This window comes from Mustela nigripes, chromosome 17 (genome assembly GCF_022355385.1).
Source record: "Mustela nigripes isolate SB6536 chromosome 17, MUSNIG.SB6536, whole genome shotgun sequence".
Taxonomy (NCBI): Eukaryota; Metazoa; Chordata; class Mammalia; order Carnivora; family Mustelidae; genus Mustela; species Mustela nigripes.
Window position 1 is genome coordinate 53,495,010 of NC_081573.1, and position 22,344 is coordinate 53,517,353.

Genomic DNA, 22,344 nt, shown 5'->3' on the forward strand with positions numbered 1-22,344 from the left:
CTCCGATCCGCCTGACAGATGGGGAAACTGAGGCTGGGCGTACTGAAGTGGTTTGGCCCCGGTAGCAGGAGGTGGTCGGACACCAGCGCAGCCTCGGTGACGACTTCAAACTCCGGCCCGCGAACGGCGGTGTCCAGGAGACCATCAGTTTCTTTATTGCACGCGCAGCACCTGGACGCGGGAGGCGCCGCATAAATGCTACGCCGGCGCCTGCGGGTGCTCGCCCTCCCTCGCCAGCGGCCTCGGGCAGCTCGTCCCCACCCCGCCCCCCCCCCCCCCCGCCCGGCCCACGTCCGCGGCCTCAGTTTCCTCCCCGGGCCGCGTACGAGGGGCCCGGGGTGCGCGGCGCGGCGGGCGGGGCAGGGCGGCCTCGGGGCGCCGGGGGCGGGCCGGGGCGCGCGGGGCGGCCCCCAGGAGTCACGTGGCGCGCGGCCGCGGCCGAAGCAGAAGTCGCGGCGGCCGCGTTGGAGGGCGCGCGCCGCAGGGAGTGCCCGGAGCCGGGACCCGCGGCGGGGGCACGGCCAGGTGAGCGGCCCGGCTGGGGGGGAGCGCGCGCGGGCGTCCGGGGTGCGCGGGGGGGGGCCCCGCGCTCCGAGTGGAGGAGCGCCGCGGGGCGCGGGCAGGAGCGGGGCGCGCCGTCGGGGGCCCCCTGCCTGCTGTGCCCGGGGCCGGGCGGCGCAGGCGGGGGTCGGGGCCTGGCCGCCGGCCACTTCCTCACCGGGAGCGGCGCCATCTCGGCGCTCCGTGCGGGCGGACGCCCCGGCTTTGAATGGGAACCCGGAGGAGGCGGCGCCGCTCGCGGGCGGGTGGGTCGCGCTGGCGTCGGCGTTCAAGGCTCCGGTGGCCGCGAGGCCCCGCGCGGGGTCTGGCTGTGTTTCCCGGCCACGTCGGTGCCCGGGGCTCGCTGACTGCGGGCGGCCCGGCGCGCCCCCGGCACTGCCGGGTACCACGCAGGTGGGTGGGTGGGTGGCTGGGTGATACCCCGGCCCGCGCAGCCCTCGCCCAGAAGAGACTGGCAGAGTGTAGGGGATTCGCGATTCCCGCTCCCACCCCACAGTTGTGTGCATAATTATATGTGTTTGTGCGTTTTCCTGGTTCTGGTTTGGAATCCCAACGAGGTCATCCCGCCCCATCGCGGAAGCATTTGAGGGAAAACGGCTCTTTTTAACAAGGGTTGGCGCCTGGAGTCTGGTGGAGAATGGGGAGGGGCTCTTCGAGCGCTCTGGTCTTAAAACGGACTGAAAAAGTCTGCTGGGTTGAGGGGGGTGACGTGGCACAAGGGCACAGGTGGCCTTGTTAATCAACTTAATTTGAATGTCAGTTCCAGCTGTGTGACCCTGGGCACGTTGAAGAAACCTCTCGGTGCCTCAGTTCCTTACCCAGGATACTGGGGCTACTCAAAGCTGCATTCCATGGCTTTTGAATTTTAGAATTGGGGCCCATCTATGAAAAGGGTGCCCTGACCAGTTATTGACCCTCCCTGGCTAAGGGCCTTGCTTGGCCTTGGCCATCATCCTTAGCTACAGTTTTGCAGAGAGAGGCGGATTGGGGGGCCCCATGCCGGGCCCAGGCACTTCGCCTGCTGCAAAGGTGTGTGTGCCTTGTGTATACCGGTTCAGGCTTCATGGATACAGAAACTGCCTAATGCTGCTGCCGCCTCCCCAAGCCAGTCCGGCCATCCCCACCTCTCTTCTCCCCTCCTACATGCTTCCCCTGCACCTTGAGCGTGTCACTCTTGTCTAGAAGAGGCAACGTGGGGACCCCATGAATAGCCCTTTTGCTGGGTGGAGTTGGTGAGAAATTGCAAGCAAGAAAACTTCAGAACCTTTCTTAATTTAGAAAACAGTAAAAACCCAAGAACGAAAAGCTCATCTGTATGTTACCACTTAAATTAATAAAAAGTCAAGACCCAAGAACGAAAAGCTCATCTGTATGTTACCACTTAAATTAATAAAAAGTCAAGACCTCGTCTCTCCCCTCCCCTCCTCTGAAAGTAACCACTTTAGCTAGATTTATACCCGCGCAGCCTTTGAAAAAACCTAATTCTGTGATGCATCCAGGTTTGCCACTCTTCTTTCATCTCTTTTGTGAACCTTTCAGGATTCCATTGCTTGGAAATTTTCCTGCTATCTGATAGCTGCTGAGCCCTCTTTAGTGTGCATGTCCCATGAGTTCTGTAAGGGACCTCCCTGCCAGTGGTGGTCTTTTCTGTTACAAATAATGCTTCTGCGAACATTTTTGTGTTTCTGCACCTAGGTGACTGCTGATCAAAGCATTCGCATGTTTCACGGTTTGATGATCACAGGTCGCCCCCTTAAAAACAACAACAACAACAACAACAGACAACACTCATTCTCCTTCCTCCCTACAATGGTTGACCCTGGCTGTTCTTCCAGCAAAAACCTCCTGCTGCAGGGTCGGGGGAGACGCAGCCGTCCCCACCTTCCTTTGAGCTGCTGCGGGGGGGGGGGGGGGTCAGCTACCTCCCCGCAATGTGACTGTGCAGAGTTTAACAGAGGATTGTTCTGTGGGATTTCTTATGCACCCCTGTATGGGGCTAACGTACACCAAGGAGGAGAAAACGTCCCTGCTTCCTGGTTCTGGGTCCTGGTAGCCCAAAAGTATTTCAAGAAGAACATGACAAGTAGAAATGGCAAAACCTCTTATTAAATCTCGGACACCATAAGTCATTTTGCAAAGTTAGCCAAGGAGGATGAGAAACAGGACCAAACAAGGGATTTCAAAGCCCTTTCTTTCCTCCCTCCCTGTCTTTCTCCCTTTCTGTTTGTTTGTTTGTTTCTTTCTTTCTTTCATTTCTTCCTTCCTTCCTCTTTCTTTCTTTCAGCAAAAGCAAAATGGAAATTGCCTATGATGGCTAGTGCCCTCCCTTGGGGAGAAGGCCTTGGACACTTCCTTGCCTTCGTTGCTGAAGCATCAGACTCTGGAAGCCTGAGTCAGGAGCTGGCTGGATTTTTTGGTTGACTGCAAGGATCTTGTGGCCATGAGGACCTCTTTCTTGGCGAGAGGCAACAGGTTCTTGGCGAGAGGCAACAGGAGAGACTTGATGTTGATAGTTGGGCCAATCCACTGGGCTTCTGAGTGGAAGTAACCAGAATCTTGGGGAAGGTTATGTCCAAGGCCTTCCCAGAGCCAGAGTCAGAAAGAACTGAGGGTCCCTGTGCCTCCGGGCAGGCAAGTTTAACCGGGCTGGAGGTGTTGTGAGAGGGTACGTGTCCCCTGTTTATGCCCTGCTGTACGTTGGCCTGGAGACCGAGGAGGGAATTCCAGGGGCACATGGCTGGGGAGTGGTCAGCCCAGTGGGGAGCTGCAGAGCTGGGAACAGGTGCAGATCCTCTTCCTGCCGCTTTCCAGCTGCGTGACCTTGGACAAGGCCTTCATACTCTCTTGAGAGGGGTGGGAGGGCCAAACTAGTTCCTTTCGGGCCAGATTCTGCTGCAGAATTCTGAGTTCCAGAGGTCAGATGCTGAATGAGCGGGGACGTGGGATTCAGAGCAGGGTTCTCATCCCCGTGCTGCCAGGTTCCTGTGTGACCTTGATACGTAATTTCCCCTCTCAGGGTTTGGGTTTTCACCTCTGCTCATTCTCGTTGAGTTTAATGAGATAAACCAGGTATAGCAGGTGCTAGCCCCCTGGGGAAAGCCGGTAAACAGCTGGTTCACCAGGAGGAGACTGGTCACGAGTACCTTGTTCACAGGCTTGACTGGACGACGGGGCGATGAGGCAGGAGGCTCATCTCCGAGTCTGTGGCCCAGCCTAGGAGGCCTGCAGCGTGCTGGGCCTTTGCTTAAGCCCGTTCCTCTGATGAGAACACTGTTCCCTCCTGCTTCACCTTTTAAGAGGATTGGATTCAGATATTCTCTCCTCCCAGAAGCTTCCTCTGACCGAAGTAGGGGTTGAGCTGACAGGTGTGATTCCAAGTGGGGAGAGAGCAGGTGGAAATCATGGTTTTATCTCCAGCTGCCAGACACCTGCGAAAGGTGCCTTTGGCGGCAGGCCTGAGCGGGAGCGAGGAGGGGACAAAGGGCAGGGCCTGGGCCGCTCCCCACTCTCTCTCATTTGAATGCCAGTCCCCAGCTCCGTTCCTGGCACAGGGGGACACTCATCCTGTTGAAAAACGGCTGGATGACTGTTACCTGAGGTCCTGCCAGAGGCTGGGACTGAACTTCTGTTGTAGCTTTCAGTCTTTTCAGTGCCCCCCTTGAGACTGGTATTATCCCCATTTTACAGATGAGGGAACTGAGGCCCTCATTATGAGCAGCTTGGCAGGAGGCTTTCCAAAGGCAGATCCAGAGGGAAGGCTTGCATGACCTTGGCTGAACACCTGACAGAGTAACCCTGTGGGCTCCTAATCCTGTGGGATTTGCGGGGGGAAGTGGGGAGGAGACAAGATGCAGGGAACAATTGATGGCAGTAGTAGCCGTAGCTAAATCTGGGGATCCCTGACTTTGCATCACTGTTTGAAGCGCCCCAAGATATACTATCCAGTTTAATCCTTCCAAGAACCTTGGAGGTCTGTCTTCCCCTTTCCAAGGAAATAAGGTTCCGGGGCAGGGGAGGGTCTAGAACGTCTTCCCTTGGGCTCCCCTCTGCAGAGTGGGGGGTTCCAGAGCCAGTGCTCAGGCCACCATGGCAGCACACTGGTCAGAGGGTTTGACGGGATTTCATCTTGTTCAAAACGTGCCCTCCACCTGGCTCCCGATCTGCACTGGATGGTGGGGGCTGGGGCAGAAACAGGAGACCAGCTGGGCGATGAGAGCAATCCAGGTGTGAGATCCAGGGAGGAGCCCGGGAGCCGGGAAGATGGGTTGCATTTGCTGATGGTTTGGATGTGGGTGTGAGTATGGCCAGACAGGGTTGGCTGCAGGATTTGGGGTCTGGCGTCTCTCTGTGTGCCTGAGTGTTGCTTCAGAATGTTTATTGTACACTGAGCAGAATGCGGGGTGCCCCTCGCCACCCCAACAGCCCGTTATAGAAGGGATGCAGCTGAGACTTATGGAGGTCACGCAGCCGACCCAGGGCCACACACCAGGCCTCGAACTTGGGGCTGCCAGGCCCTGACATTTTCTCTCCTTTTGGCTCTGTTTCCTTGCAGAGGTCTTCACAGACACATTCTGGTGTGGCTTAGTATTATTTTTTTTCTGTTCCCAACTTCACTTAGGAAGTAAGGGGATGCTGAGGAGAGAGTCTAGACAGAACAGAAAAGGATGCTGGGGCGGGGTGGTGGTGGGGGGGCTGGGGCCCGACTGGGCTGCTTTGTCTATTCAAATCTTTGACAGTGTGGAAGCGTGTAGGACGGTAGGGGTCACTGCCAGGCTGGGGTGATTTGGTTATTCAAAGTCAGGATAACAGTTTGGTCTCTGAGGCCAGGGAGGTCCTCCCCCATCTCCACTTCTATTTAAACCTCCGTGTCCTAGACGGGCAGTCTGAATGGTCCACGATTCCCCGCCACCAGAACCTCCTTCTAAAACTCATGCTGATGGGCATGAGACAGGATTTCGACTGTTAACTTGTCCTCCCGACCCAGTTAACAAAACCCAACTTACTCCTTCATTCTGCCCTTGCAGCATCCTCTTCCCTCACTGCTCCCACCCTCGCCTCCGCCGACAATGACCGCCCCGGCCAACGTGGACACCCTCCCCGAGCACGAAAAGAGTCAGATCAAGAGGGCGCTGGAGCTGGGCACGGTGATGACGGTGTTCAGCTTCCGCAAGTCCACCCCGGAGCGGAGGACCGTCCAAGTCATCATGGAGACCCGCCAGGTGGCCTGGAGCAAGACCGCCGACAAGATCGAGGGTTTCTGTGAGTCGCCCTGGAGCCCCGGCCCGTCTGCGCGTGCTGGCTCCACACCTTCTCTCCTCCTTCTGGAAATGCACGGGTGGCCGTTCTGCCTGGGTCTTCTCCGCTGGGGTTTAGAGCGGGTGGGGGTAGTTCAGCCAGAAACACCCTGGTGAAGTGACAGAGGCTTGCATGGGCCAGCTTGGTAGTGACATTGCGGTGGCTCACCTGGGCTGGCAGGATGTGCGCCCTGCTGGACGGCACTGCGGACCCTTTAGTTTCTGCTGCTGGTCAAGCGCTCTGCCCTCCTCCCGGCCCAGGGACAGAGCTGCAGAGACTGCGGCCTTGCGAGCCACATGCCTGTTTGGTTTTACCAAGAACCACAGAACCAGGGGCCTTCGCTCTGGGTGGGCAGAGACTGTCACTGAGGGTTCTGTAGCTTTTAAATGAAGTTCTGGTCCTTGGGGCGGGGTCTTCTGTCCCCACCCGCCTTAGATTGGGCAATTCGCTCAGTTCCTAAAGTTTCTAAGCCTTTTTTTTTTTTTTTTAAACAAACGAAGTAAGAAGGCTTAAGCAATTTTCAGTTGCAGACTTGCTTTAATTTGCCTTTTCTTTTAAATGGACTCCTTTAAAACATCAGTGCAATTGAAAAATTAAAATACACACTGGGGAGAAGAAATCAAATAATTCATTAATACAGATCTCTCCTCCCCAGCCCCACCCTGTGCCCTAGGGGCGAGCTCATTACCAAGCTCTCTGTCTTCCAGAGTATTCTGTGCTTGGGTCCTGTGCAGGTTGCCTTTTTTTTTTTTTTTTTTTTTTGCAGGATGGGTCCCTACTACTTAAACTTCTGTGCCTTGGTTTCTTTTTCTAATGATTATTTGGAGGTGTTCTGATCCATACATGAGTCTACCTGATTCTTTTGCGGCCACATGGCGTCTGACTGCTCCTAAGGGTCTGAGCCCCCGGAGATGGACATGGGGTTTATTTCTGGTCTTTTGCTATTAGCTGCTGCTGCCATGCTTGCATTCTCCCCTGCCCCCCCCCTTTTTTGATAATAGTGCTGTTGAGATAGAATTCACATTCCACACAATTCAGCCACTGAAAATGATAAATTCAGTGGGTTTTAGTATATTCACAGGTCTGTGCAATCAACCACCTCCATCAATTTTAGGACCTTTTCATCACCTCAGAAAGAAACCCTGCCCCTGGCGGCTCTCATCCGCCTCCCCTGCCCTAAGCAACCCCGAGTCCACATTCTGTCTCCGTAGAATGTCCTGTTCTGGACGTTCCCTACAAATGGAATTCTGTAATACGAGGCCTATAGTGTCTGACGTCACTCCCTTGGCGTGACGTTCCCAGGGTCCATCCATGCCGGGGTGCGTGTAGGGACATCATTCCTCTGTGCGGTTGAGCCGTACCCCATTGTGTGGATTTCCCGCCCACCGATGGACTTTGGGTTGCTGCTACTTTGTGGCAACTGTGAATCCTGTGGCTGAGAGCCTTCGTGTGTGTAAATCTTCCTGTGGGTGTATGTTTTCATTTCTCTTGGGCATATGCCTGGGAGTGTAACTGCTGGGTCATATGGTAACTATGTTTAATTATTTTAGGAACTGTCAGACTGTTTCCAAGGGGGTTACAGCATTTGGCGTTCCCACCAGCCATGTGTGGGGGTCATTCTCGCATGCTTTTCTTTCTCTGACCTGGGCGCCCCTGAAGGACAGCTTCCTGGAAGTGTTATTTCTGAGTCAAAGGGCAGTTTGGCAGCACCGACCCCCCCCCCCCCCCCCCCCCGCCCCCAGCGCCCGTGAGGTCCCTGTTCCCAAGCTTGAAGCCCTGCTGCAGTGGATTCTGAACTTGGGCATTTTTCTCCATTCGACTTCTTGTCATGAGTCCGATGAAACAGCTTTCCCAAAGGCTTCTCCTAGCTTTGGAGCCAAGCAGGTCTCGGGTGGCACAGAGCCCAAAACCCGGCTTTGAAAATGCCCTTGTGAGTGAGCATCCGACTTTCCTCCCGAGTTTGCTTGCATTTGGCTGCACTTGACCTCCCAAGTGGCCCGGAACCCTGTTGAAGCTGGGGTGGGGGTGGGGCCTGCAGGGTAAAGGCAGGAGCGCCATGCTGAGAGGGGGCAGTGGGTCCCAAGCTTGACTGACAATCAGAAATGCCCGGGGGGCTTTTAAAAGCACAAGCTACCAGAACCTTCTCCTGAAGCTCATTGTAAGGGGCGTGACGTGGGATTTGGCTCCTGAAATCCGTGTCCTGTAGCTCTCCACTTTCAGTTAAATAAATGCAGTTCTGTCTTCTCCCTGGAGAGTTTGAAGATGGCTGTCATTCACCAGGTGGTTGGGGATTCAGTGTTTTAATCCTCTCCCCAGTGGTCCTGGTAATTAGCTGGGCTTGGTGTATGCTGCTGCTGAGACTTCCACGCATCCTGCTCTCCTTCCTTCCGCAGCTGAGCGTGGGCTCTGCCGGGCACTGTCCTAGGTACTGAAGATGCGGACGCAATTAGCTTCCGATCCTCACCGAGCCGGCTGTGTTGCACGATGTGCAAGCAGCACGGGGTTTGACGGGGAGCACTGTGTGAGGAGCATGGCTGTGTGGCCGTGGGCGAGCTCCATCTGCTTTCTGAGATTTAATTCTCTCGTCTCTAGAAAGGGAATGCTGCTGGTGTCCACCCAGCAGGGTTACGGCTGGGAATGAATAGATGAGTTAATGATCTGTCAGATGGCTTCAAGATGGTGTGTGGCACGGGCTCGGCACTCACGCAGCGGGAACCTCTGCGGTATGTTCGCCATTCTTGCTGCTAACGACTGGTGTCCAGCTTGTCTGCGGGTGGCAAAGTCTTGCTCACGTGTTTGGACTTTTTCTGGAGGGCAGCGGGGGTCCACCGAAGGGTTTGCAGACGACGCAATCCCATTGGCATTTTGAAATGTGCTCCGGCCGTCCTGTGTGAGATGGCTGTGTTCTTGGTAAAGAAACTGAGAAAGCCAGTTCTGGGGGAAAGAGCTTAGTAACTGTGCTCCCTGCCCACTCAGAGCAAGCCTCTAGGTCCTTGATGAGGCCTCTCAGGGCCCAGTTTCCAGCCCGCTGTTGTAAGGGTGACCTCCCGAGGGGGACCCAGGCCACAGTGTCCCGTCAAGGCTGCTAGTTAGCAGGACCATGCAGGTTACTGGGATGCCTGCTGGCTAGCATGAGGGAGCATGGGCAGGTGGCTTTGGAGACCTTGGCAGATGGTGTTTGACTTGTGGACAGGTATCCCACAACTCCCCCCCACCCTGCCGCCCACGGAGGCCAGGGTCTTAGTAGACACACATGGGTCCTGCTATCTAAAGCAGGGAGTGGTTCTCTCCAGGGTGATCTTCCCCTCCCCGACGCGCAACTGCCCCGCCACAACCAGGAGCCTGTAGCAATGCTTGGAGATAATTTTAATTGTCATCATTGGGGATGGGGCGTCTGTTCCTGGCATCGCATAGATCCAGGCCACGGATGTTTCCAAACCTCCTACAATGCACAGGACAGCCCGTACTGTGCATAATCCAGTACCAACTGTCCGTGGGGCCAATGGTGGAGAAACGCTGATTTCAGGTGACGTGTTGCTTTGCTTGGAGCCATGAAGTGTCAGTGGGTCTAACAGTCTCTCGGCCCCTGCCGTGGAGAGGCACTTACACGTGTTCAGCCCCTATTGGCTGTCCTGTCCGGAGCTGGACCGTGGGGCGAGAGGAAGAAGTGTGGGGCCCCAGCCCCGGTGGGGAACGGACTCCGCAGCCAGCCATGGGGGGGATCATGTGGCGAGGACCAGTGAGGGTCTGGCCTGTAGCGTGTGAGCAAGGGTGGCTCTTAACCCACTTGGGTGTGAGGGACATGGTGGGCAATAGGGGGAGGCCTCCTCGCAGGGGAGCTTCTCGTGGGGGGAGTTGAGGGAGGGGCTGCCAGGTGCCTGCAGGCTGGCTGTCCTGACATGGGGTCCTGGGTGCCCCTGACCATGGCCGAGGAGGTTTGTGGGTCAGAGATTAGGGCAGGCCCCCCCTGGGTGAGTTTACTCTTTGTGGCCTAGACTGAGGTCATTTGGTGGGATGCAACTGGTGTGTCCCTTGGTCTGGAAGGTTCCAGAATCTTCACTCCCACATCTGGCATCCTGGTGGCAATGGCTGACTGTCTTCCTGCCTCTAGCTAGTCCCAAAGTAGTTGGACTTAAGATGGTGCTTGGCATCCCCCCAGAGGGTGTGTTCCGAGAGTCCTAGGCGGAAGCTGCAGGGCTTCTTAGGGCTTAGCCGCAAGTCCCAGCACGTCCTTTGTACCAGCTCAGGTCATCAAGGCCAAGTTGGGTTTAAGAAATGGGGAATCTCCTCTTGGAGGAGGAGAGGCTTGTGTGTCCAGGGTGGGAAGGGGCTGGTAGTCCCTGGCCACCGTGAGGGCACCTGGACTCCAGATCCAGATTTGTAGCTCAAGAGTATGTGCTCTGGGGTGCCCTGTGCCTCAGTTTCCCTCTCTGCCAAAGTGAGATGATAGCTCCTACCGAGTATGAATTAGATGAATTTTAGGATAGGCAAAAGTTCAGTGGATTTTATGTACTTTTTGTTTTTTTTAAATATGTGGGAGGTACTGCGTAATTGGAATGTAACACAATAAAAGAAAAAAAAGACATTGGTAGGGCGTCCCAAGGCCTGGCTTGTAATGAAGACTGGATCTTGAACCACTGACCTTGGCTGTCTGTCTTCCTCTTGCTTTCCAAAGGGAATGGTAAGACGGTGACTGGGATTCCCTCCAGCCCTGGCCTCCTGGAGCGCTCCTGAATATAGGGAGGGAGCTCGTGGGACAGCTGGGAACTGCTGTGTGTGTCGTTTTTCTTCCTTCCGGGGGCACCAGCTGAGTCTCCTATAGAAAAGAGCCCACTTGGGTTAAACCTTCAGGGTCCTCCTGCATCTTCTGCATTTGGGAGGCCTGGAATGTGTCTCCGGAACTGACGAGACTCCCCCTGTTTGTGGAGTCAGTATAGGGCTGGTGAGGCCATGAGCTCCTTTGAGGGAGCGGACCGCAGCCGTCTCGACTGAATGGGCTTGTTTCCTGAGGCTTTCACTTGAGCTTGTGCATGTTTTCTCCATCTGCTTATTTTTGGCAAGTTGTGGCTGCCCATGAATTGAGAGGTTCTCGGAAATAGGAGCTGTCCTGGTGCCCTGGTGTGGGGTTCTTGGCTTGCCCTCCCGAGGATGATGCTGGCGTGGCTGATGACGAGAGCCGCCTCTGACCAGTGCTGTCTGTGTACTGGTCCCGTGTGCAAGCGCGTCATGTACACTGGCCCGTCAGCTCCTCACAGCGACCCCAGGACGCAGGCATTCTCCCCGAGCTATTTACGAGGACACGGAGTCCTGGGGATCTAGGAGCTGTGCCCAAGGCCACACAGCCGCAAAAGGGCAGAACTACACTTTGTGCTCATCCTGTCTGCCTTCAGAGTCCCGAATCTTCTTCCTGCTGTGTTTCTTTGTCCTCCTGGGGCCTCTCGGCTGGTGCAGTTCTGTGTGTGATAGAGAAGGACTCTGCTGGGGACCCAGGAACAGTGGCTCTGCTCAGACTTTATTGTTGACAACGGTGGCAGTGGGGAGCATCCCTTCCTTCTGTGTGCAGAGGACACGCTCTGCGGGGTGCTGGACATGCCGGGAGGAAGGGAGCTCTCCAAGCGCCCTGGGGAGCAGGGGGACAGGCGCGCCAGGAAACCGCATGGCGTGGACGAGTGCTGACAGCCAGGGCCGGTGAAGGGGGGTGGAGGTTGCTGTTTTTTGGCTTCTGAAATCCCGCCTGGGCTTCATAGTCATTTAAAAAAAAAAAAAAAATTTTTTTTTGAAAGTTGTTATTTTTTCAAAATGTTTTCAAAACATTGGAGAAGTGGCTGTTTTTCCGCGGGCGTGCTCCATCTAAGAAGAAACCCACATTCTTTCAGTCAAACATCCCATCAGAGAGAAGACTCAGCCAATGTCTTCCCTGTCTGTAAACTGATTTATTGATTGATTTAGATGTGCAGTACCAGTACACGATAGCACAGGCTCTAGATCCCAGTGCCTGGGGTCTGATCCCAGCCCTGCCCCTTAGCTGGGGTGTGATCTGGGGCCACTTGTCATCGCTTTGTGTCCCCATTTCCATGCCTTTAAAAAGACTAATGGGAGGGCGCCTGGGTGGCTCAGTGGGTTAAGCCGCTGCATTCGGCTCGGGTCATGATCTCGGGGTCCTGGGATCGAGTCCCGCATCGGGCTCTCTGCTCAGTGGGGAGCCTGCTTCCTCCTCTCTCTCTGCCGGCCTCTCTGCCTGCTTATGATCTCTCTCTGTCAAATAAATAAATAAAATCTTAAAAAAAAAAAAAAAAGACTAATGGGAGACCCAACTGCACGAGACCTTGGGGAGCATTAAATGAGTACATGGGAAATGCTTTCACCATGGCTGACACAGTGGAGTCAGATGCGCATGTCTTAGCTGCTCTTGTCATCCTTGTCACGGTCACTGTCACTGTCCTAACCAAACGTAAAGGCAAATGGTACTATAGAAAGGATGAGATGAAAATGAGAACTCCCATCCACATAGTGATTTTCCTTCCTGACCCTCTCTGGGGTCTATATTCTCCATGATAGAGATTGCTGGTGTAAAAAATAGAATTGACCTTTTTATTCTCTTTTCCTTCCTTCCTTCCTTCCTTCCTTCCTATCTTTCTTTCTTTCTTAAAGCATGCACGGGGTGGGGAGGGGAGGAGCAGAGGGAGAGGGACAAACAGACTCCATGTTGAGTGCGGAGCCTGATGTAGGGCTCGATCTCACAACACTGACATCATGATCTGAGCTGAAATCAAGAGTTGGACGCTTAACCACGATCGATCCAAGAGTTGACAGAATCACCCAGGAACCCCAGATTTTTTATTCTTGGTATTGACTCAGACCTGCTTGTACGCTGCATAGGTAAGGACTTGGTTTCTGTGGTTGTCCAAGGGCTTTCGGTCGGATAATGATCACTTGATGTTCTTAGAGTTTGTCCCTTTGTTGATTTAGGAAATACTCAGAGAGGACTGAGTGAGTGTTGGGAGTCACACTTGCTGTTGGGGGTGAAGTGGTGAACAGGGTCATGGAGATCTGTAAAGCAGCCTCTAGTGTCTGTAGTTTTATGGGGAAGAAAAAGCCAAACTAGTCATTTGATCATTTTGGATCGTGATGGCTGCTAGGAAGAAAGAAACCGGGCGCTGTGACGGAGTGACCAGTGAAGAACACTGTTAGTAGGGCTGGTCTCCGAGAAACCTCTCAGTGGAGGTGACTTTTGAGCTGAGACTTAGTGGGTGAGGAGAGAGCCACGGGAAGCTCTGTGGGGACAGCATTCCAGGCAGAGGGCACGGCAGCCAGGCTTCTACGTGAGTCAGGGACAAAGTTCAGTGACCAAAGATTTCTTCGTACAGTATGAGTTAATCACCCAAGTCATGAAACAGTGGGTGGGATTGAGGGGTGGGGCTTGCTGCCTGGTACCATCACTGTCCCCTAACACCCCTGAGACCACCTCAGGAGCCTCCGTGTCCAGCCAACACGCAGGGGAAGAGGGAGAGTGGAAGATGCCTTCAAGGGTTTTATGGACCAGGCCTGCAAACTGGACGGTGCCCAACTTCCACTGACAAGGACTTGGCATGTGACCAGCTGCAAGGAATACTGGGAAATGTGGCCAGCCTCAGTGCCATTAAGAATGGAAGTGGGTTTGGTGGGTTTGGTGGGCATCTTCCAGACTCTTCCATGGCCCCTACTTGTGGAGGGAGCAGAGGCGGCTGTAGGAACCCCACGGATGGCTGGAAGACAGAATGGTCTTGGTTGGCAGGGGTTAGTTCTTGTAAGAATCCAAGAAAATGAACAGCCTCGCCCTGTAAGTGGCCCTAGCGGGAAGGGGAGGTGGCGGAACTGAGGACTTACCCTCCTGTCTGTGACAAGAACGGTGGCTTCTCTCCACGGACTGGGCTCCCTTCCTTGTCCTAGCAGCCTGGGTCCTGGCTGGGTCCTCCCCAGCAAAGCCTTTCTCTAGCCTGACTCTCCTGCACTCGGCCCCCTCTGGGAAGCCTGAGGTGTCCCCGCTCCCCAGGGGTGGGCTCCTGAGGGAGGCCTGTGATTGGCTGGGCCTTTTTGAGCCAGGGCACAGGGATTGGCTGGTTTGAGACCGGTGTCCTCAAACAGGGCAGGGAAGGTGACCTCTCCTGTTGGAGAGCTTGGTCTGGCTGCTTCAGGGTGTATGGGCAAGGGTGGGTCCCTGCCATGGGTTGAATTGTGACCTCCCCCCAGATTCATATATCGAAGTCCTGACCCCTTGTACCTCAGCATATGACCTCATTTAGAAATAAGATATTTGCTGATGTGTTCGTTAAGGTCATGCTGGCGTCGGCTGGGCCCCTAGTCCAGTATGACCGTGTCCTTAAAAGGGGGAGAGACACACAGGGACAGAAGGCCCCGTGACGAGGGACACGGGTAGGAGGGGGCATCTACAAGCTGAGGCATACCACTGGCTGTCGGCAGTGCCGGAAGGTCGGGGAGAGGCATGGGATGGATGGTCCCCCTGCCCCCCTCATCCCTCAGCAGAATCCCCCCTGCCAGCCACCTGACCTTGGGCTTCCAGCCTCGAGGGCTGTGAGACAATAAACTTCTGTTGTTGAAGCTACACAGTCTGTGGTTTTTGTCATGGCGGTCCTCGCAGACTAAGACGCTCCCCTTTAAAAGGGGCCCAAGGGGCAGGGTGGGGGGCGTGACCAGGTGTGTCCATCTGGCTGCAGAGAGGACGGGCGAGTTGGAGGTGGCCATAAAGGAATCTAGGAGCCCTGGCCGTACTTCACGTGTCCTCTTACTTCCCAGCTCCGCTGGTCTTGACCTGGGCTGCGAGGACTGGCCAACCGTGTGGACTGTGGGGCCAGCCTGAGTAGGTTTGAATCCCGACTCTCTAGCTCTTTAGCTGTGTGGCCTTGGGCATGAGACTTCCCTCTCTGTGCCTCCGTTTGCTCGTCTGTGAAATGGGAAGGCCATTTCACAGCCAGAGCTGTCAGGAAGCTCGCGTGTGCTCCTCTGGGTCCCTCGTGGCTTACACGTCTTTCCCGCCTCTGGGAAGTACACCCCCTGAATTCTCTCCTCCAAGCAATCAAGCCTCCGCTCTGAAGGACCCCGTGCACGGTGAGTGAGTCGTCGTCCGCCCGCTCCGGTGCTCGCACATGTCTTCCGGATGTCTAGGGAGGGAGCTGTTAAAAGCGACCCCTCCGCGAATGCTTTCAGAAGATTGTCCCCCTCCCCAGGGGACCTTAGAAATGAGCTTGCATGATAGCAGGTCAGGGTAGCAAAGGGACCTGGCTTGTGTTGTCTTGGAAGAGACAGACGTGCCGTGCCGCTTGGAGTGGGAGCCAGAAATCCTGGTGTCGGCGTTTCCTTGCCCTCTGGGAGGGCATGACTTGGAGCCAGACCCTCAGTGGTCTGTCTTCTCCCCAGACTGCGAGCTCTGGGCGGCAGGCACCTGTCTGTCCTGCTGACCAGCGAGCAGTCCCCAGCGCCCCGCCCGTGCCTGGCCCACAGCGGATGCCGCCCGGGTGTGTGTCCAGTGGACGGGAAAGGAGCTAGATGCCCCTCTCAGCCTCTGCCTACCTTTTTCTCCCCAGAGACGAGAGGATCTGGGGTTAAGCTGGGGCATCCCTATGGCAACTTCCCTTTTATAGCCACACACACAGGGGTTCCGGTCTCGGCCCTTTGCTCACTGGCCCCATGACCCTCAGCGGTCCATGCCTCTCTGTGCCTCAGTTTTCTCATGCGAGAGATGGCATGATGGCAGAGCTCCCCAGCGGGATCCTTGGGAAGATGAAATTTGTGAATGCACGTAACAGGACTGCTGGGAACCTGATGGCTTGTGATTGCCCGCGTGGGTGTGTTCTGGAAATGTTGGCAGAGCTGTGTGTGCGTGTGTGTGCACGTGTGTTCACGTGTGTGGCCCGTACGCAGCCGTCACCACCTCCTCTGTCTTGTGCACACAGGGGGTCTTTTAGGGTTCAGGACCCCTGGATTCCAGCCTTGGGTGGGCCGGCAGCTCCCCGCCTGGCCTTTCTCCTTGGAGGCTGGGGAGCCCGCCCGCCCTTGGGGAGCAGGAGTGTCAACAGGCCAGTGGTGATGTTTTGGAAATAGAATTGGAGATGTTGCCAGTTTAGAGCGGGGGGGGGGGGCCTCTGTCGCTCTCCTAGCACAGCTGGAGGAAGCTTTCACCTGCCCTGAGCTGCGCTGGTGGCCCGAGGGTGGGCGTGGGCTGCGGGGCGAGACGTGTCTAGTGTGTGAGGGATTCTGTTCTGAGGAGAGGCAGGGGAACGTGGAGACGGGCCCAGTTAGTGTCCGCACAGCATGACCCAGACAGAGCAAGGAGACTCTGCAGGGCCCATGGTCGGGGGGTGGGGGTGGGATGCCCCTCTCCAGACTGGGGTCTGCGGGATGTCATTGGCAGGGGTCCCCTCCCCGTCATGCCCGCCCGCTCCCGGCCGCTCCCGGCCTCTGCCGGTGGGCCTGGGCTTGGCTGCAGGAGGAACCCGAGTTCCTGGAGAGCTGAGAAGGGCCCAAGCTGGGGTACTGAGTGGGAACCTTACACCAAGTTCCTGCTGGAGACGATTCTGAGCTGAGCTCCTCTGACCACCTTGCGCTCGGCCTGACGAAAATAACTCCGATTTTGTTCTCCTCGGAGAATGAACATGTCTTCATGAAGAGAAACCTCTTTAACTACAGCTGGGGGAGCGTCACAGCCCCTTCCCCCTGACCTAGAGGCATGTGTGTGAACATTTGGTCTACAGCCTTCTGTTTTTTTTTTTTTTTTGCAAGACCTAGGTACATTTTTATAAAAGACAATCCTTTAACAATATTCTGGTGTCATGCCTTTTCTGTTTTGTGCTATATTGTGTCCACTTCTTACTGTAAGCTGTGGTCTTAAGGCCTGTCAGCCTGGGTTCGAATCTCGGCACTGCCACTTAAAATGTCGGCGACCTGGACAAGTTGGTTAGCTTCTCGTGGTACCGGTCTGAAAAGTGGGGTCATAGTTGTGCCTCCCTTAAGGGATTCTCACAGAGATGAAGTGAGCCAATGGCGTTGCACACTTCGAGATAACGCCTCACGAGTATCCCAGAGCCCCCAGAAAGAGTGCACTGCTGTTGCTCCCGCTAGGGTGACGCTGATGACGGAGACAGCGATTTCTGTGCACTCTGGGGTAAGCAGAACAAGGCCCCCCTGCCCTGCCCCAGGACGTCCCCTTCCTAATCTCCAGGATCTGTGACTCTGTTACCCTGTAGGGCAAAGGGCTCTCTACAGATGTGATGAAGTTAAGAATCCTGAGCTGCAAAGATGATTCTGGGTTAGCTCGGTGAGCCCAGGGTAATCACGAAGCTTCCCTAAGTGAAAGACAGAGGGAGGAGGCTCAGATCGGAACAGAGGAGGTGAGGATAGAGCGGAGGCCAGAGAGGTCCGCTTAGTCGCTTTGAAGGTGGAAGGGGTCCATGAACCAGCCACGGGCCGCCCCCAGAAGCCGGAAGAGGCACGAGAACGGATTCCCGCACAGATCCCTCCTGACACCTTGATTCCGGCCCTGGGAGACCCATCCCTGGCTTCCGGCCTGCGCAAGTGTAGGATCGTGAATGTGTGTCGTCCCGGGTCCCTGGTCTGTGGTGACTTGTTACAGCAGCCGTAGCGCAGGAATGCCCCCTTCTCTCCAACTTAGACCGATCATACTGGCTTTGGCCTTTGTTTTGAAGGATAAGATATTATGCGTGGAACTAAACATACTGCTTCCTCCCTGGGGAAACCAGGTTGTAGCTTTGGTAATTATTCCCACGCATATTTTTACATTTCAATAAAAAATAAAGACATTTCGTCTTTAATTAGCCTATGATCTGTTCCTTGTGAGGTGCCACACTGACACCAGCGGCTTTATTTTAAGTGCCCTTAGATTTCACTCAGGGAGTGTCCCCCGATAGGACACCTGTCCTTTCGGTGATGTTTATTTTGGTTTCCTGCAGAGGAAATCTTTCCAAGTACACGCCGTCTGTTTTGTCTTAAACGGCAACAGCCTTTCCACCTCATCTTTTTATTTGTATTTGTTTAGTCAATTTTCTGTTTTTGGACATCACGAAGCTTACTCTTGGGCTATGTCAGACCCTGATTCTGGGAATGTGCTTAGTGCCAACCCTCAGGCGCACCCTGGGTCCTCTCCAGAGGCTGAATGCCAAGAAGAGTTGGCGGAAGGGAAGGCTGCGTCCTGGGCTCGGGGCGCAGTGTTCCGGGGTCCCCGGGAGGCCGCACTCACGCCCGCCACCCTTGCTAGCGTCTGGGTGTCTGTGAGCTTTCACAGATGGGACATTCATCGGCAGGGACAGGTTTCGCAAGCATTGTCCTTCCTTCTCCCTGTAGGGCATTTGTTCTGTCCGGGGCTGTGGAAGCAGCAGCCCGAAGCCCCCGGTGGCTGAAGGTCGTGCATCTCACCGTGGCCTCCACGCGACCACTTGGGATGGTGGACGGGAAACCTGGGAGCCCATCCTGTGTGCCGAGGCTGCCGACAGGCCCTCGTTGAACCCACACGGCAACCCCGTGAAGTCGGTAGTTTCCTCATCTTTTCTTTTTTTATTTTTATTTTTAAAGATTTTATTTATTTATAGGACAGAGACAGTGAGAGAGGGAACAAAGCAGGGGGAGTGGGAGTGGGAGAAGCAGGCTCCCCACTGAGCTGGGAGCCTGATGCGGGGCTCCATCCCAGGACCCTGGGATCATGACCCAAGCAGAAGGCAGAGGCTTAACGACTGAGCCACCCAGGCGCCCCTTTTCCTCAACTTCTTGATGGGAAATTGAATGTGGAGGGAAATCGAGTCATTTCTGAGACTCATAGCCAGGGTGTGGTTTAGTTACTCTGATCGCTCCGCTCAGGTGTGTGCCAGGCCATCTTCTGGGGCGAGGTGGATGTCCTGCTCCTTTCTTGAGAAGAAGGCTTAGAAGGACCTTCCACTTTGGAATTGGTTCCAAACACACGTAACTGTGGAGAGTTGCCAGCCAGAGCAGGGTCTGCCTGGAAGAGGCTGAGATCTGACTCCCTGAGGCAGGTGGTGTCGGGTCTCTGCTTCTAACATCAGGGGCTCCCCGTGGGTGCTCAGTAAATGTGGGCCATGGAGCTACTACTCTCTCTCTCTCTGTCTCTTTTTATTTTTTTATTTTTTAAGGAAGAGTCTATTTTGCATTGATATAGATTTGCATTCTCTGGACATTTCCTAGAAATGGAATCCTAACAGGTCACTTTTTCATCTGTCACGGATAACACAGCTGTGAACCTCTGTGGATGGATTCTTGTGGAAACAGGTTTTCATTCTGGGAGTATAGACCAAAAGTGGACTCGGCGGGTCGCTGGTAGCTCTGTGTTGGCTTATTTGAGGATCAGCTGTGCCATCCTCCACGGTGGCCGCCCTGTTTTACATCCCCACAGCAGCGCAGGAGCGTTTTTCGAGTCTTTGCCAACACTTGGTATTGTCTGTGCTTTTGATGAAACCATCCTCGGGGGGTGAAGTCCCAGCTCTTCGTGTTTCCGAGTTGCATTTCCCTGAAAGCTCCTTGTTCTCTGTTAAACGGAGCACCTCATAGGCCCTTTGGTTGATGCACTATTTTCCCATCACGCACTCTCTGTGGTGGTGACTTTCCTGGGGCCAGCGATGCCACTGGCGTGCTCACCTCGGGGGCGAGCTTAATGAGGAGAACATGGGTATGGACACTGATCAGCAAGAAGGTGATTCCTGGCCCGAGTCTAGAACTCTACATTTTCATCCTCACTTCTGTGTTTGGAGGGGATGAAAGCACCATTTTATGAAGATGGTAGCCCACCTGAGTTTCCTTAGCAAATGTCCAACGTCTCCCAGATGCCGCCGGTGAGGTGTGGCGTAGATTGTCCTTTATTTCAAGGTTTCATGCCTCAGCTTGGCGTGTCCACTTCCCTGCTTTCCGACTGCCTCCGTGAGCCCCTCCACCTGCTGCGTGGCCACCAGCTGTCCCCTAAGGGGAGACAGAATGGGGAGGCATGAATCCCCTAGTAATGACTGTGTATCTTGAGCCCAAGCCTCGAGCCCCCTCTGCGCCGTGCCTGTGCCCTGCCTGCACGGGGTATCATGTGGCCGTGTGTACGGATATTCACGTGTAGTTTGCGGTCATCACAGGAAGCCTGTGAGCCAGGCCCTTGAACTGGTGAGTTCCGTGAGCTTGGGTGACTGACTGGCACAAGGTGATCCGGCTCTTTGGAACAACGATAACGACATCAGGCCAGTTTTCCCCACCGCCAGGTGCTGTGAAAACTTCAGGTTGAGTAGTTGAAAAGACAAGCCATAGACTGGGAGAAAAAGTTGGCAAAACACAGCTGATCAAGGACTTGTTTCCAAAATATATAAAGAACTCCTCACCATTCCCCCCCCTCCACCCCAGCTCTCTATTCTGTAGCCAAACTGGGCTACTTCTAGACCAGTGGTTTCTGGAAGAACCACCAATGCCAGCCATCTGCGTAGGTTTAAATTCTTAGCCACCACGTTGAAACAGGTACAAAGGAAAAGTTAAAATTAATTTTATTTTATGTGACTTCGTATATCCAAAGTACTATTATTTCAACACAAACGCAATATAATTATTGAGACCTTACGTTCTTGTTTTTGGTCTAATTCTTCAAAATCCAGGGTGTCGGGGCACCTGGGTGGCTCAGTGGGTTAAAGCCTCTGCCTTCAGCTCAGGTCATAATCTCAGGGTCCTGGGATTGAGCCCCACATCAGGCTCTCTGCTCAGCGGGGAGCCTGCTTCCTCTTCTCTCTGCCTGCCTCTCTGCCTACTTGTGACCTCTGTCTGTCAAATAAATAAATAAAACCTTTTAAAAAAAAATCGAGGGTGTGTTTGATATCTACAGAGGATCTCCGTTTGGACCATTTCGGTTTTGCGTGCTTGATAGCCGTATCTGGTTGTAGCTGCTCTGCCGGACAGCGTAGTTCTAGAACGTACCTGCTCCTTCCTTCTTGCACTACCCACTTCCTTTACTATCCCTATGCTCTTCCTTCTTTCCCAAGTGACCCAAGTGTGCTCCGTGTGACCGCTTCTGCGACGGTCACGATGGCAAGTCTGCATCTTGATTCACGAGGTCTGGTGGCTTCGTTTTCCCTCAGAGGTGGGATCGTGTGTGTCAGCTGGCTTTGCCCTCTGCCTGGGCATCTGTCCTAGACTGAGCCGTGACCCCTGATGGCTGGGCCAGAGCATCCAGTTCCAGCTCCGCTTCTGCAGATTACTGGGTGGCCCAGGTAGAGCCTTCGGGGGGTGGCCTGCATCCTGGTGGCCTTGGTCAACTTGCTGACTGGGGAGTGTGTGCGTGTCCTTGTCGTGTGTGCGTACATATGCATGTGTCTTTCTCCTCTGGCAGCTGATTTCCCAGTGTTCTGTGTCACCTGTCCTGACCGTGGAGACTGTGCGTCTGATGGCCCTGTTCCCAGAGGCCCCTAGGTGTGGGGAGCAGGAACAGAAACCGCCTCTGCCTCTCATTCCCTGTTTGTCTTTCCTCGGCCCTCTTCATTTCCCCTTTGTCTTCGTTCACGGACCTCGTCTGTGGGTCAGGTCACGTGACCTGGGGTGCTGCTTTCTCTCAGCATCCACACTTGGTCCTCGTTATTTGGGACCCCAGTCCCAAGTTTGCTCACTCGCCACAACTCATCTGCACCCCTGCACCAGATCTCGCGGCACTTCTGTAACCGTTCACAGACATGAGCACAGCGGGGACGGGGAACGTGGTGCGTCGCCGGCATGCATGTTCCTAGCCGGCGTCTTGTTTCAGCCCTCCTACCGGGAACAGGTGTCCTTTTCTCAGATGGTTGTTGCCACGTTTTTCTGTTTTGTGCCTTTTGGGTGGTTTTGTTGTTTAAAGAGGCCCCCAAGTGCAGTCTCGTGTTCCCGAGCACCCGAAGGCCGGGGTGTGGCTAGTGGAGAGAGTGACAGGTGTATGACAAGCTTTATTCAGGCATGAGTTCTGGGGCTGTCGGCTGTGAGTTCTGTGTTAACCAACAATGTACATCGAAAGAGGAGTCTTTAAGAAGAAACACACGGGCTCCTGGCTGGCTCCGTTGGTGGAGCGTGTGACTCTTGATTGAAGGGTTGTGGGTTTGAGCCCTGGTGTTGGGTGTAGAGATTACTGAAAAATAAAATCTAAAAAAAAAAAAAAGAAAAGAAAAGAAAAGAAGAAACACACAAAAGCGAAGTTACATATTGATCACTTGATGGAAATGTCACGATCGGAGGCTCACAGGAAACTAACCCTGTATTTCCTTGGGAGCACTGGTTCAGTACTTGGCAATTCAGGGTTCATGGTGACTTTAAGGACCGTGAAGGCTAGAACATTGGCTGTATGTGTCAGTCCGGGGGGAAGACTCTGGCTCTCCTTTCGTCGGGGCCCATCGCTTAGTCTACCGATGTGAATTCTGGAAGAACGAGTGGGTTTTAGCCAGAAGATGGATGGGAGCGCATGCCTCTGGCTTCTTCTCTAGACTG

At 54.7% G+C, this 22,344-nt stretch overlaps 1 protein-coding gene across 1 annotated transcript in view; it reads left to right on the top strand.

Moving 5' to 3' along the window:
- The first annotated feature begins 438 nt into the window (after nt 1–438).
- The window catches only part of PLCG2 (phospholipase C gamma 2), a 146,760-nt gene continuing 124,854 nt past the window's right edge, over nt 439–22,344 (top strand). Inside the window, exons 1-2 of the mRNA XM_059383063.1 lie at nt 439–525; nt 5,586–5,820. Of these exons, the coding sequence (XP_059239046.1) occupies nt 5,628–5,820 (193 nt within the window). The 5' untranslated portion in view covers nt 439–525; nt 5,586–5,627. The remainder of the gene's footprint in view (nt 526–5,585; nt 5,821–22,344) is intronic.